The following is a 16,929-nucleotide window of genomic DNA, read 5'->3' as shown; positions in this document are numbered from 1 at the left end:
GTTTAAACTTTATTCTTATTTCACAGAGCATTTGCTGTGGTTATACACAGAGCATATCAATCTAATCCAGTGATTCCCAAACTTTTTCAGTCTACCGCCGCATTGGTGCTACAAACTGATCCTCAGTGCCCCCCACCCAGTGGTGGAATTCAAATTTTTTTACTACTGGTTCTGTGGGCGTATTTTGGTGTGTTTTGCTGGGGGGGGGTGTCATGTGACTGGGTGGTTTGCACGACGGAAGGAAGATAGTAACAGTAAAATTCAAAACTGTAACAATTAATTGCACATTTATTCAAAATCCAATTTAAAAACCTTTTTAGTTAATGTTAATTCAACGAAATTGTTGAACATGATCCAGTGATACCAGGTTTTCAAAGTCTGATAGTCATTTATCAAGAACCTTAGTAACTAGTAACTTAGTAATTACTCCACTGTTCAGTAAATTATTAATGTGATGGATGGGCTTGATGAAGTGATACCAGTTTCCCAATGTCTGGTTTTAAGTCACTTAGCAGAGTGCAATGTTTCCCAACCTTGGCAACTTATACAGTATTCCCTGGCTGGTGAATTCTGGGAGTTGACGTCCAGACATCTTCAAGTTGCCAAGGTTGAGAGACACTGCTCTAAAAGCATCAGAACTGTTTTCCTCTCATATTACGGTATCAGAGGAGCCTTTTCGGTGGCAATAACTCCTGGCTCTAGTTTCCAGTAGTTTTCGTTGATGGTTTATCTTAAAAGACACTTAAAAAGGGTGGCCCGTTTCCTATCAGTTTTCCTCTGGAATTCATGAAAAACTTGCTTCGTCGTCGCCCATGTCGGAATTCCCTTTGGCCATTGCCCTGCTGCCCCCTTCCCACCCAAGGAACACCACCCACCATTCCCTTTTTTGTGTCACTGGAGGATTTTAGTTGCCACACGCACATATGGGGATGCCCAGGTTCCAGGATCGCCCTTAGCAGAAAACAGGGCTCCCTGCCTGCGGAACTGCCGCCCTTGGCACACAGCGCACGGATTGACGGAGCATGCGCTGACTGACTGGCTACCCTGAGGAATGTGCGGTATGCAAGAGGCCAGAAGCAACCATTCGACAGGACGGGGAGGATGGGAGCAGCCCATGTCTGTGGCAGGCTGAGGGGCGCTCAGTCTGGATAGGGGGGGGAAAGCCCTGAGCGGCGTGTGCCTAGCTGCCATGTGGGAATGGCTTGGTGTCTTCCTATTTAGTTGCTCACTGTATGTTTTTCCTCCCTCTCTCTCTCTCTCTCCCTCTCTCTCGCTGGGCAGTGGTTGAGGTTGCTGGTAATTAGGATCGATTCTGCTGTTGCTCAAGTCGCTGTGGCAGACAGCAGCAGCAATGAGAAGCAGCAGTGTTAGTATCGAATAGATCAACGAAGAAGGGGCATTTATGGCAGGCTGGCCAGCTGAAGCTGTAGGCTCAGCGCAGCTCCTTCTCTGCCTGCCGCCCCCCTGCCTCTTAGCACCCCCCTTGCCTCTTAGCACCCCCCTAAGTCATCCCACCGCCCCCCAGGGGGCGGTACCGCCCACTTTGGGAACCACTGATCTAATCTATCCTAATTTAAACCAGCCCCAGTGAATTAAAATTTTACCCCTGCCTGAATATAGCAGAAGAGCATACATTTTCTATTCCATTATGAATAACCTCCCCTCTTTTATAAACTGTAGAATTATCAAATAAACTCTGGTGCTTTAACATTCATGTTGCCAGATAATGTTAGTCTTTTGTCTCTCCCTAAAATACAGTCTGTCTCCAATGACAGAAGACAGAATCTATAACTAGACTTGGTTAGGTCCTTGCACAGAAAAAAAAATCTTTCACATTATTGGGATTTTATATTCCAAATTAAGGCAAATATTATGGTTAGACAACTTTCTAACACAGCTGTTTTGGTTCTCATATTGTTACAGAGCTAATTATCAAAAGTAAAAGAGATATCAATTTCTGCAGATGAAGAATATTTTGGGCTATCTCCATGAGCACAATGAAAATATCTGATAAAACCTGAAATTATAGGAAATTATTTTTAAAACATATCCCAAGTCTGTCTTGCATATGGCAATGATTAGTCATGTTCTAGGAACCCTAGGCATTGTTAATACCCCATACAATATATCTGCAAATATAATGTAAATCTGACTTATCAAAGAACAGGTCAACTGTACAGAAGTATTTATCCTGTCAAAACGTTTTCTTAATTCGAAAAGAGCAAGACAATGTCCATTTTAGACAAATACTGTGCGTCTTTGTAACCTGAATGTGGTAGCTAAATACTGGCATAGTGGCATACCAACCTCGTCATTATATCAAATGAGATTTTTTAATGCAAGCCTATCAGTTTTGTCTTTTATTCCAGAATTATTATAATTTGTTGCTGTTTTAGTCTGTGATTACAAATAATTTAGATTCTTTAGCCAGGTGTTGCAAATATAGTTTGATAGGTGGCTCTCCACTTATAACTGTTCTTTTATGATGGTTCTGTGATGGAATGTGCACCTGCAGCAGCAGAGGGGGAAGATTTTGCCAACTCAGAACTTTCCCAGATTGAGATCTGGATCAAGATCTTTATAGTCCTGAGATGGAGGGGTGAGAAAGAAAAAGGTTAAGAGGTGCCTCATCCTAGAACAGAGCTGTCAAAAATGAGCAGGATGTGTCATGCACAGGCCACCCCCACCCCAGCTCTGCAAAGGGAAACACATCGCGAAACATAACATGATGTGGCGAGTTTGACACCTGTGTCCTAGAATCTTTCAGGATATATTTAGAATCTTAGAAAATTATAGCTTTACTCTGGCAAGATTCTGTCTATTAGGTATAAGCAAATAAAGGATTGGACTCACTTGGGTCTCTGTCTCTTGGGCTTGAGCCTAATGGATTCAAAGTTATAACAGTCTTGGAAAAAGTAATTTATAATCTACCCTTGAAGTTATGACCATCCTATTATCCCTGCAGTCACATGATCACAATTTGGGTGCTTGGCAACGAACTTGCATTTATGAAAGTTGCAGAGTCACAAGGGCCCATGATCATGATCTGCGAATTTCCCAGATGACAAGCAAAGTCAGTTGGAGAAGCCATGTAATCTGCTTAATGACCACAGTAAAAATGGTCTTAAAACTGGGTCTGGTCATGTGCTGATTTACTTAACAACTGCATTGCTTAGTGATTCAGTCCCAATTGTGGTTATAAATTGAGGACTACTGATACAACTCATAGGCATTTGTTCAGTACACTACTAATAACCTAGTATTTAAGTTGTTTTGCACAAAAGTCTCAAGCATAATTATTCAAAATTGGCAAAAAAGCATATTAAAAGAAATTAATGTGATATCAAGAAATGTATTAACATATTCTGACAAGCTATTAAACACAAACAATTAAGTCTGCTTGGGCTAGACCAAGTATCTGCTTGAATAGTAATCCTTTCTCTTTACCAAAACTGGGAGCTAACAGACTTGCATTCAGAAAATACAATCTTCAACCTTCTAAAGAAACCCTTAATGTTATCGAGGACAACAGCTGCAGTGCAATTTAAGATATGCATCACATTTTTTTAATATTAGAAATTTCATTTTTATCCCCAAAGGCTGGCTAAACCGAAACACAGGATCAGTTAGGACAAAAAAGCTGAAATGCATATACAGTATTAGGTACTGGTTTATAATCAAATGAAATCATGAAGAGCAAGCAAACAATTCACTGTCTAACTTTTTCAAAGCAAGATATCAGAGCCACGGCTTTGATATTCTAACGTAGTTACTACTAATAAAACCATTTTTATTAAAATTGTGCCAGACATATTGCTGAATACTTAACACTCCAGTTAAGATATAGTCTATGGCCCAAAATACAGCTTTGGAAAGTAACATATGGCTACTTGGACATTTAGGATGGGCCATAGGACTGAAAACACATTATTAATATTCATGTAGAATAGAAAAAAGACTTCGAAGAAGCCTAGAAGATTTAATAGCAACAACACAATAAGGAAGATTCGATTATAAAAGGAGCTTGTCATATAATTCGACTGAAGACATTAGTAGATTCTCTCATTATTCAACTTAAAGAATAAACCTTGCCTTTAAATTTTTTGGGTGGGTGGGCCGGCAAAAGCCAGATATTTTCATACTAGCAACATATGCAGCAGTTAGAATTTCTATCATAGTTATCTAGTGTTATCATTAGTTTAAGTGTTCATTTAATTATCAAAGATTATCTTCTGGCAGATTGTCACTACAATAAGGATGACAACTGATTTAATGCACAACACAACACAGTACATTACTTTACATAACTATTAGGAAGGCAACTTATAGTGATACATCCAGCATTTATGAAATGAGTATGGAAGGGGGTGTGTCACTGTTTTGAAAAAGCCATAGCATTTGGATCTTCTAAATAGAGAAAACAAAGTAAATGCCATGTGTGTTCTGATTAATATTTATCACAAATGTGCATCTTATCTTCATTCACAAAACTATAAATGGATCTAAGCAATAACATGTGGATACACAATAGAAAACAGTATACTATAGAAAGTTTCTATACAGATTAAGCCTCTAACACATTTTAAAATTTAACTTATTTTATCACCTGTTAATTGCTAATCTAACAAAACATAATTATATTTCCTTTTCCACCATTGGGCTTCAATGACTATCAATTCCTATTCCATGCTAGTTTTATTCAAGCCAGATATATTTATATTGTGCTCTGATAATTAAAAAACAATAACCAAATAATAGCAGTTTTTTGATTAATGAAAAAATAGACAAACTTACTGCATTTTTTCTTTTATCTTGTGGTTCTAGAGCAGGAAAATCAGTGGACTAAGTTCTCTTAAGCAGTGGTCTTTTGTTAGGATAATGAATTTAGTAGCCGAACAATAAAGTGTACAATGGGCCTAACTTACAGTTGTAGATGATTAGTTAGAGTGATGACTCATGCATGATGCAATCTAAGCAATGATTGGTTGCTGTAAGTACAAAGGGGGAATTTCCCTTTTTTCCCTCCTTTTTCTTCTTCCTGTTCTATATACTGTTCAGATTTACCTCATGATATTCCTGACTATCTTATGTTCTTCCTTTTCTGGATGACGACAAAAACTGCTACAAATTTGAATGTTAAATATATTTATATTTATACAAAAGACTACAAGTTTGTGTCAGTGTCTCTGACTTCACCTGGACAGCTGCTGCACAATTCCGTCATCTTTATATAAACGTTTTTAGCTAGTTGATTGGGTAGTATAGAAACAGCTACATCCTGTGCATTTATTTGCTGGACCTGGGAAACTAGACACAAATCTAATACTAAGATTTAAACTCTGAATATTATAATTTTGAGATAATTCTTAAAATATATTTTAATTAAATTATATTATAATTTTGTATTTTAAGTTCTTGTTTTATATAGATTTATACTGCAGCTATGATCAAAGTAAATATTCATGAAAAATCACAAACATTTCCCTCATTTTAAAATGTCAATGCCTTTATCTCCTCTAATATAATTGCTTACTAATGGTGACTTTTTCCCCCTTCTGGCTTACAATAGTTACAATCAGTTTAAGTTACAAAAATAATTTGGCTATCCTGATAACTTAATGCTTGAGTAATCTTGATCAATAAGGAATATTTATATTAACATTTATATCCCATGTATATATGCTTTGAATGGCTTATAACATTAAAAACATACAAATTAAAAATGGAAAAGATCTAAAAAGTATTTTTAAACATTTCTAATAAGAATTAGCTAGTAAGAGTAGGCAAGGCAAACTGATAATAACCTCAGACACCCTTATGGGGTGAAATGGCTTTAAGATGATCACTAACACTTTGAATTGAACCCAGAAATAAACTAATTAGTGCTGCTCTTCTGAAGATCAATTATGTAGTGATGTCAAATATCCAGCACTGTCTCTGGTCCTACATTTTAAACCTGTAATAATCAAAACTTAATATTCAAATGTAGCCATAGCCACATGCAATATTCATTACCACACACACACACAGACACACACACACAGACACACACACACACACACACCCCATCCATTAGTTAATTGTTTCAGAGATACTTCCTTACCAGATTCCTCAATGCCTTCAACAATGGCAGAGCTTCATTCGTTCTGAAAAAGTTCTTAAAAGTTCAGGGAGATATACAGTAATGTATCTGCCTTGAAAGTAGTTTATATATGACCACAGAAAAGGTTCATGACATTTTGTATTATCTCATAAAATGCTTTATGCTTTATGCTAATTATGTCATAAAATGTTTTATAAAATTGCCAAATTTCAATTAAATGGTAGATATGAGGCTTGGGATTTTGGACTTTATTTATTTTAAAGGCAAGTAATTAATTCATTAATTTTCCAGTTCATCTTTTTAACTCACCCCTCCTTTGATATTATTCTGGTTGGGGGTCTCAAAGACGTATCTTAAATCAGAATGTGAAAGTGATAGACTACTTGTCTTCACCTTCAAAGTGGACATGTTTTCTTAGAGAGATTGAAATTATCATGCAGGATGGTCAAATGATTTTCACTATCAACTAAAACTTTTCCATACTTGCTACATTCACTCTCTGTTGTCACTATTACACAACAGTTATCCTGCAAATCAGTTTCTTTCCTTATAAACTTAAAAACACATGTTCATACACGTATTCCAACTATTTTTTTCCTACAATAAAGTAGCAATTGCAACATTACATTATAGTCCAGGCTTTCTTTTGGTGATCATCTACTAGATTGATAATGAAGTTACTCATCTTCAAGAAAAATGAATCAATTTAATGTTTGTTAGGGAGTCCCCTCCATCCAGTTTTTCAACACACAATCAAATGGGACTTCATTCCTTTTTTTATTCTGGCAAAACCCATGCCACTGTCTATGGTCCTGGCCTTTCCTTTGGTCCAAATTGGACCCAAAGGCTTTCCTTCACCCCTTTCGTTTTGAAAGTCAGTGGGTTGCTTCCATGAAGCTTCCCTTATCCAGAATTTGGATAACAGCACTTAACCTTTTCATGATCTGGACTGTCAATTTGTCTCAGAGAGTTAGGATCAATTGCCCAACCTTGATCTATGCCAATTGTTATCTGTGGTTAACATTTGTTTTGGCTGGCAAGTTTTTATCTGATCTAAGTTGTTAAAACTTTAGTACATAGCATGCTTCTTTTTTGTCAGACTCAGGTTGCTAAATCTTAACAGAAATAGATAATTCCATATGAAGTAACCTGTAATATGACTCTGACTAAAGTTCGTTCATTAGCTGGAATTAAGGTACTAGCCTTCAGACACACTCTTTAAGTTCATCTATTTAAGGTACCTTGGTTCAAAAATAGTTGCCCTATGAGGCACCTTGTTTTGCCTGCTTAAAGTTTACAGACATGAGAATTTTAGTAATGCAGAGAGATACACACAGACAATCTTACCTATATATGTCAAAAATCCAGCACCATTCCTGTTCCTACATTTTAAACTTATTGTAGAACAACACTCTGAAATAACCAAATATTTATATGCAGTATATTACACTATACAATGCAGTCTGCCAGAAATGATTTAAGGGCTGATATAAATAGCAAAAGACATTCTGTCAAATTATGTCAATATGAGGACAGCATAAATCCTCTATACCTATAAGCAAACATTCTTAACTGTGCATGAGGAATGAGTTGCAATTGTACAGCTGGCCTATGTCCTTCACCATAGTTAATTCATGCTTTCTACAGACTGTAAGCAAAGCCTGCCTAAATATTTTCTCACATTGTTTTTGATTAAAAAGGACCAAACCTTTATCAGAACAAAGCAAATTTAGGCGGACACCTGCACATGCAAGACAATATACAAAGAGGAAGAGGAAGGACAATCAGTTTTAAACTGATCAGAATTTTCAAAGAGGCTTCATGAGAAACCAATCTAAATCTCCTGTTCAGTAGCCAACAGTTCTAAAGGAACAGCAGGAACATCACCTACCCTCTTACGTCCCTCTTGCCATGTTGAGCATTCCAGAATGAATGTGCCAGTCTACATTTGCAGTGGATGTCTAGTGTGACAAACGCAAGAAACTAGCAGAACTCTCAGGTACAGGCATCTGGCCTCCAACACCTAGAAGCACCATAATGCAAGATATGGATCTGCAGCCATCAATGTTTGCTATCCACTGTTGGGATGTAGGATAGTATTGCTACCTACCTGCATCAGCTCTGGATCGCTGACCTGGTGCCTTTCCAAATGGGGTCTTCATTCATCAGTATTTAAGTGAGCAGCAAAGCTGCAAAACTAGGGTGAAAATCCAGTTCTGTGTGGAGCTGCAAGGTTTCTCTGTCTTGGAATAACAACACCAAACTCCAAAATGGGATTATTTTCCCTTGATGATCTTCAATTATAATATTCTGCAAATGAAAAAAAATAATTAGTAAATAGTCTATAGAATAAGAGATTATGTGCAACCATTGGGCCAATGAAAGGCATAGATATCCACACCAAGTCATAATGATAAAACAATCTGCACATGCCTTCACACTGCAAATTCCATCCTTATGCATATGTATTATGATGCCTGACAAAGACATAAGTTGCAAAGTTTGTGTTGTGACATCATGACACATTTCATTACTTGGTTTCCTCATTCCTTCCCTCAGACTCCACTGATGAAGGACCTCTAGACACAACAACCTCTTTCCAACATGTTGTTGAATCACTAAGGACTGTAGTACAGTAAGGCTGTCATCATTCTTATTTTTCTTTGGATTGAACAAAGTTATCAGTTCTCACTAATTGGACTTTTAAAAAAACAATTTATTATTTTTCTTGAAGTTTAGACCAGCAAAAAAAATTCTTTATTCCCATCATCTTGTTGAGTACCTCCTTCTTAGCTAATATTTTCAAAACCAGGTAATTCTTAAAATACCGTCAAGTCTTCTTTTAAATTTATATGGAAAGAAAACAAAAGAGCTTGTTACTCATCTATGATGGATGGTTCTTGGAGTGACAATCTATGAATTCAAACACACGAGTCATGTGTCTCTGCACAGTTAATTAAATATAGCTTATAGCTTTAGTTTTCAACCATTTCTTCATCACAGACCCTCTTTACATACTTTTTATGGCCAAACATCATGGCCAGAGACCACAAGCTTAAATAAAGATTTAAATCATAACAGTTCTTCAAGACTTTGTGGACCCTCTGACAGTATGGCAGTCCCTAAGATGTTCGCGAACCACAGGGAGAGAACCACTAGCTTATCGTATTCCTGGAAGAAATCTTGCTCCATTTGTACCATGAATTTGTAGCATGATTTGACTATGCTAACTCTCCTCAGTTTTTATGAACAACATAGTGAAACTGAACACCAAACATGTAGGACAGTGATGGGCAACCTTTTTGGCGTGGTGTGTCAAAAATCGGCAAAAAATCGAGCATAACTCGCGCTGTGTGTCACTTCGACAAAAACATAATTTTGCGCAATTTATAGTTTAAACTACAAAAATATATAATTGCAATATAATTGTATTTAATAAACCAAAAACAAATTATTTAACATAGCTGCTTAGTAACTTCTTTGTTCATCAGTCGATTTCGTATGTTGCCCTTGATATTATTATCAGTATCACTTACCAACGGTCCTGCTTAGCAACCAAAATGTTGGCTCAGAAACTCTGGCATTGAAGCGTGCAAGTCTTAAAGCTGTCAAGTTACAAGAACCTTGCACCCCTAACCCTTTAGGAAAAAAACCCCAGGGGTCTTCAAACCCGACAGCTTTAAGCCTTGTGGACTTCAACTCTTCAACTAAAAGAGAGACTGATAAATATTAAAAAAAATAAAACCAAAAAGCAGCTACTGCAGTGGCTTAGAATTTTACTCAATTACTGTTGAGCCCATGGAAAGTTCTGCAGCCCCAGGAGCAAAGGAAGGGGGACGGAGAGAGAGAGATTGGCTGTTTGGGGTGCTTGAAACCACCTGGCCCTCCCCGAAGGAAACCCTCATTTGCAGGATGAGCCTCGACTGGCTCTGCCCAGCGGGGTTACCCCAAGCGCCATTGGGCAGCGACGGATGCTTATCCTTTTTCCTTCGGCTGCTTCAGCTGGGACTTCAGACACCCCAAGGGAGGGACTTTATCGGGCCTCCCCCTCCCCACCCTTTGAATGAAGGTGTGATATGGCTCCTCCATCCCTGCTCTTTAACCCAGCCAGAATTACAGGAGGGCTGCCCCCGTTCTGCTTTCCGGGGTGGATCTTAGCCGAGGGACACCAAGACCCCAGAATGGGTGGGGGGTGGGGGAAGAGCTTCTTGACGGAGGCCACGATCGACTTTTGGAAGTTGTGTTTTCGTAAAATAAGATTAACCTTTGGATGTGTTTGTTCCGCTCGGCCAGCGGCGTTTTCTCCCACTTAATCCCGGCGGATCCTGATATCTGAGCTGGAAAACTGCAACCCCCCGGAAATGATGATGCCCCGCTGAGTAGCTGGGACTTGCAGAAAAAGGCTGCAGAGAGAGAAGCGTTCGATCCGTAATCCGTCTGTGGGGGGCGCTGGGGACAGGCCGGGCCCCTTCTTCCCACCTCTATCCCCCCTCACTCTTGAGGGACAAGCCCTTTCCCCTGTCCCAACGGTGGAATTTGAGGCTACCTCTGCTTTCCCTCTCCCTCCCTCAGTTGTGCAGCAGCGGCAGCGGCAGCTCTCAGCCTGGGCGGCAGCGTCACGCAGGCTGTGGAAGGAGGGGGAGGAGGGAACCAAAGAGAGCTTTTACCGAGTCTGCGCCCCACAGCCAGGACCGTCCTGGCGCCTCAAGCCGCGTTTCTTCCTGCAAAGCCCTTCTGGCGTCAAGCGGAACTCTCGGGTTGCCCGAAGGGCTTTGCAGGAAGAAACGCGGCTTGAGGCACAAGGACGATCCTGGCTGTGGGGCGCAGACCCGGTAAAAGCCTCTCTTTGGTTGGTTCCCTCCTCCTCCTCCTTCCACAGCCTGCGTGACGCTGCCGCCCAGTCTGAGAGCTGCCGCTGAAACAAGTTTGGGGAGCATGTGCGTGTCACCCGAAATGGCTACGCGTGTCAGCACTGACACGCGTGTCATAGGTTCGCCATCACTGATGTAGGAGAATGGTTGTTTGAATTCACAGGAAACCAATGAAAAGTTCCAGTTACATCTGATGAACTAAAGTGAGGTTTACAAAAACCTTTTTATAAACTTGTATTAGTCAAAAAAGGTACCATGCTCCTGATTTTTTTTTTGTCACTGTAGATCAAAATGGCTTTCGCCCTACAATTAATACAAAAGGATCACTGTTATTTTGCCAATTCTAAAGCTTCATTATCTTTATCCTTTAAGACAAACATTGGGAAGAGAGACACAATCTTAGTTTCAAATGAAAGTCAATCACTATTTGGACATCAAGAAAATTGTTTCTCTTTCAGTTTCGAAGAATTGGGAAACCACAGTAGGCAATTTAATAGCCCAATCCAAGTAGAATGCAAAAGCAAATTTAAGAAGGACACTCTTGCCCCATGAAAATTAAAGAAGGATCACATCTATGTAAGGCAATAAAACTCTCAGCTGGTTAGTTGATGTCACAATGCCATCTTTTATGATGGCAATTGACTTGCGGGTCAATTTGAAGGACTTCGACCACATACAGGTAAGGCTTGAAAGATTTGATAACATGAAAACAAGAAAGATCTTCCAGGCAGAATGATGGGAATAGGCAAGTTAGAACTTATGAAGCACTTTATTCTTATTGGAAAAAAAATGAGTACTGTCTGCTGGAGAGTGGAAAGAAGAAATGGTATTAGATATATTCTTATATGAGAGGAGCCATGTTACAGTACAGACCCAAATTTAGTGAATCTGGCTTTGTAAAGAGTCAGTGCTGCTTATGTATGAAGTCCTCAAAGGATTTACATTTAGCTACATATCATCATTGAGAAAAGCTATTTATGTGTCTGTTAAGAGTAGTAACTGACTTGATAGCACAGAATCAATCAATATGTAAGAATCTACGAGGACAGATGAGAAGGCATGAGGAATTTCTTTAGGTTAAATTCTGAGGTGATGAGCAACTCAATCCACCTTGCAAAATGAGAAGTTAAGATCCAGGTAATCCATTTGCTCTTAATGGGTAGAAAATGATTTGGAAAATAAGTAAGATGCAACAGAGGAGCAAATCATGGCACCCAAAGCTATTATAATGTAACAATGGTGCAGTTGATAGAATTCCTCTAGATTTTTGCAAGGAAATTGCTCAAAAGGAACATTTGTGGGGGGAAAAGTATAATTGAAATCTATTCTGACAGAATAAAAAGCATAACCTAAAAGCAAGGTATCTATTCTGTACTTCAAGTAACCAGGACCTACACCCATGATGATGAACCTATGACACATGTGCCACAAGGAGCACGTAGAGCCCTCTTCAGGCACGTGAGCCGTTGCCTCAGCTCAGCTCCACTGCGCATGTGGCTCCCACTGGCTGGCCTGGCTTGTAGAGCTCTGCTGTGGCATGCGTAGGGGAAAGGGAGAGCATTGGGGGTCACGCGCACATGCGCAGGAGAGCCCAGGAGGGTCATGCACGCATTGCGTTATTTCAGCACACGACAACAAGAAGATTAGCTATCAGTGACCTATACCATTATGAATAGCAACCTTGGATTGCTCCTGGAAACAAAATGGCAACCATTGCAGCTTGCAAAGCAGAGGTGTTAACTTGGGCATACTCAGACATGCCTATCACTGCCTGCGCTGTTGCATTCTAATCTAGACGATTTGAAGTTTTCAGTGGTATTCAAGGGCAACCTCACATAGTGTGTATTACAGTAGTCAAGCTGTGAAATGACACAGAAATGGAAGAAAAGTAATTTATGGGTCCTATCTATGATGGGCCATCTGGCAAGACCCAGGAGAGGGCCCACACCATCTCCCAAGTGAAACTGGCCCTGATCTTGTGGGCTTTTCGGAGGACCTAATGACATCATGGGGATCAGTGATGTTGGTGGAGAGCCTGCTAAATGGCTGTATTTCTAGGAAATGGGCGTATTTCTAAATGGCTGTATTTCTAGGAAAACAAATGGTATTATCTCACAGATTGTGTTTTTCGGTTTTTAATAGTTTTTAAATGATTTTATTGATTTATATGGTTATTTTTGGTTATGTTTGTAACTATTAACCTTGTAAGCTGCTCAATATCAAGGCATCTATCTATCCATCCATAAGGAGTCAGATGTGATTCCAACCAAGCCAAACATATACAGGCTCCAGGCATTAGGACAGAATCTCAGTAGCCCCACTTGGCCAGCCTGGAGTCGAAAGACACAAGTACCATCAGCATACTGATGATGCAGAATTCCATACAGGTGGATGATCTGTGACCTACAATGGTTTGATATAAATACTAAAAAGGAGGGGGGGGGGAGAATCCCTATGGTAACCCACAAGGGAGGGGCGAGGGACATGGAATGCCATTAGATAGCATATAATTACATACTGCATGTTTGAGGATATTTAACCTTTTACAGTCATAGGCAATACATACATAGGCAAGACAGTATACTTGACTCAAACTATACTTTTAAAACATAGCATTTGGGCACCCTCTTGTGGCAACTTTCTACAGCTATATCAGCTAATCTTTTCCAAATGGGGAATCTCCTACCATTCCTTAGACAATGATCCTCCTAGTATCTCATGGTCTCTGTGGCCTTAAGGTTTTATGGTTGTCAGGACATGTGGCTTCTGGCCTCTATGTGTGATTTTCAATGTTGTTGTTTTTTTGCAGTACTATTAAACATGGTCACATTTTATACATTTTAAACTTATTTAATCTTTTCTGATATTTTAAATGCTATAATCTAATGTTATATGCCTCCTAAAGTGCATAACCTAGTATGCTGTATGTAAATAATCCACTTTCTTACATGATCCAAGATTTATACATACGCTATTAAACAGCCTATTTTTGGGGTCAGTATAATAACTAATTTTATTTTCCTTAGAGAATAGCAGTGTAGGTGAACAGCAGTAAGATTTAAGCTCCAAATATAATCTCCTGGGTTTTCCACATACTGAAATACAGGTAGTCCTCGAGTTATGAATGTAATGGAGCCTGCCCATTCATTCGTACCTCGAGGATTCGTGGAAGTGAATCTCGTACTTTGGACGAGATCACTCCCTCTTTCACCCATACATTCGTTAATGCGTGGGCAAATGTAGAGTTCATTAAGTGCATATGCAGTATCTCAGGGTGGCAAAGGCATCTCAGGGTGCGGCATAGTGATGGAACAGGCCAACACCTCCCCAACCCACTAAGATATCTCATGCTTCCCACTCCCTGCCATGTCGGACTCACTTACCTTGCAAAGATGTCTCCTCCCTGTCGTGGCTGTTCCCTACTCCTTTCCATCATCACCAGGATACTTTTTGCCCAGACGGAGTCCTGATGGAGACTGAAAGCTTCATCTGCATGCAAATTGGGCCTTTGAAAACAGAAGGATTCCCTCCATTTTCAAAGGCCTCATAGACACCTATAGGGATTTTCAAAACAGAGTAAAATCTCTCCGGTTTCAAAGGCCCCATTTGCACAGTCTCTGTCAGGTCTCCATCTGAGAGAAAAGTAGTTGAGGGGGGGAAAGGAGCAGGAGACAGGCATTGCAAATACTTTTTGTACCGAGAATGGAAGTTTCTGGGGTCTGTGAGCCTGTGAGAGTTCAGGCACCCAGTCTCTGCAAAAGAGAATGGGTGCCTGAACTCATATGATATTACGGCACCCAGGAGTTTCCATCAACTGTCTTCTCCTTCAAAAGCAAAGAAACTACGGCAGAGAGGAGGCAGGTCTCGTGAGTCCGGCGTGGCAGTATGGGAGGGAAAAGCAGTTGTGGGGAGTGGGGCGAGTAGGATGAATATTGCAGATCTGTGCAGTTGTTCGTAAGGGCGAACAACGGCTCTGGTGCTGCAACATTCATAATTTTGGGACTTGCTCATAAACATTAGGGAGTGCTTATCTTGTAACTTTGAATTGGCGCTAAATGAATACTCGTAACCTGGGGATTAGCTGTACTCTGTATATTTACTCTTTCCTAACATGTTTGTAAGGGAACCTCTTCCCTGACATATTTACAGGGAAATATATAGTTTGGGGTTTATGAACCAGTAATACTACAGAGATAATAACATGGAAAAATAATTTCATGAGACTAGAATATACCATTTATTTTGACTCTAAAACCTAGATAATTTGACTCTTCCTGACCACATAAATAGGTAACCAAGCATTTTCAAATCAAAATCTAATATGAAGATTTAATTTGCTTCAAAATGAATTTATTTTGAATTGCAATACTAATTTCATATTCCTTTTATATGAAAAGGATGGCATATAAAAGCAAATTATATGGTGATGACCATCTAACAGCAGCCTGTCCATTTTCTCTTTGAAAGTCTACTTGCCCACATAAGCCAACGTCTTTGATCAATAACTCATAACTTCAAGCATCATCTCAAATCTTTTAAGTTTGCACAGCAAAATTTATCTGATTTTTTTAAAGACAAGATATAGGTTGTACATCTTTGTACATATAGTTCAAATCAAGCTATAAATTATTTCTGAAAATATACCATCTCTCTCAGACTAAATATAAATTGCACAAGATATAGATAAGTCAACTATTTTGGACAGAAACACCCAGTCTCTATGCTGCATTTGATTGTTTTCTCTTCATAGTCCCCTTTTCTGCTAAATACCCAAATTAGCTAGTAATAATAAACAGTATACAGTATAATATAGTAAGGGCTAACCTTTTTGGCCAAATGGGAGCATGTCGGAAACCAGAAAAGCAGATGACCTTCCAGTTTTTGGCACATGCATGCGCAAATGAACACCAGCTGTCCAGTGCGCATGCGCCAGCTATGCCTGACCTTTCGGGGTCCTCCACCTCCACTGGAAAGCCTGAGCCCCTTCCCAGCCTTGGAGGTAAGGGGTGTTGGTGTTCCTGGGACTCGGGTTGTGGGGCCAGCAGGCAGGAGAAGCACCCCACCAGCCCACTACCAAGAAGAAGCCAGTACAGCCTTTCCCCTTCCCAGTCACTTCCCAGCTGGTGCATCTCTTACCCCTCAGCAGCGTCTCCATGCTGCACTCTCCTCCAATGATCCTGGGCAACCTTGCCTCCCCAACAGCGACTCCCAAGATCCTGTTTTTCCTGCTCCAGCATCCCAGCTGCAAGTAGCAGCATAACAACTGCTGCCACCTACTTGCAGCGGCAGGAGCAGTGGGTAGGACAGTCACCCACCCAGCCAACACTGCCCCCACTGCCCAGTGTTCCCAAGCTGGCCAGGTGCTCTGGACCACAAGCTGCAGCTAGAGCTGCTCAGGAAGCCCGCTCAGATGGAGAGGGAAGGAAGCCCTGGCTTGCCTGTCCTAGTTGGCAGCTCTGCTCCCTTGTGGGTTCTGGCACATGCATGTGCACTGGCAGCTGGCCTTTGCACGCACATGTGTGCCGGAAACAGGAAGATCATCTTCCCGGTGTGCACATGTGCAACAGGTGGTTGCTTTTTAGGTTTCTGGCAGTCCCGCGTATGTGAAGACCAGCTGGCCGGTGCGCCAGAACCTGGAAGAACAGGCGACTACTCTGCATGCCACTTCCGGCACACATACCATAGGTTCACAATCACAAGTATAATACATTTAAGAATAAAGCAAAATCAAACCAAACCAATCCAAGCAATCCTAATGAGCTAAAACTAATGATAACACATTTACAATTTAGGTTATGGAAAGAGACTTTCAAAATATTGCAAAGAACAAACTAGTAACTGATGAAATTGCTCTAATAGTTTGCTTCCCATAATCATGCAGCATTCTAAATCAGCGGAATAATCATATTGTCAACTAAAACAGTCTAAACTTAAAATATGCATCCAAGAATAGGT

General features: G+C 40.1%; 1 protein-coding gene across 3 annotated transcripts in view; it reads right to left on the bottom strand.

Annotated features, from left to right (window-relative positions):
- The window catches only part of SPIN1 (spindlin 1), a 50,118-nt gene that overhangs the window by 14,082 nt on the left and 19,107 nt on the right, over positions 1-16,929 (bottom strand). For 2 of the 3 annotated variants that reach the window (XM_032212768.1, XM_032212769.1), the window contains exons 3-4: positions 8,214-8,413; positions 7,995-8,126 (exon numbers count right to left, since the gene is read on the bottom strand). Coding sequence is in view for 1 of the 3 variants with exons in the window: in XM_032212767.1 (XP_032068658.1) it covers positions 8,214-8,265 (52 nt within the window). In the remaining 2 variants the exon portion in view is untranslated. The remainder of the gene's footprint in view (positions 1-7,994; positions 8,127-8,213; positions 8,414-16,929) is intronic. The other variant, XM_032212767.1, reaches the window with a different exon arrangement.

The sequence above is a fragment of the Thamnophis elegans genome, chromosome 3 (assembly GCF_009769535.1).
Source record: "Thamnophis elegans isolate rThaEle1 chromosome 3, rThaEle1.pri, whole genome shotgun sequence".
Taxonomy (NCBI): Eukaryota; Metazoa; Chordata; class Lepidosauria; order Squamata; family Colubridae; genus Thamnophis; species Thamnophis elegans.
This window is presented reverse-complemented; position numbering and strand designations above follow the sequence as displayed.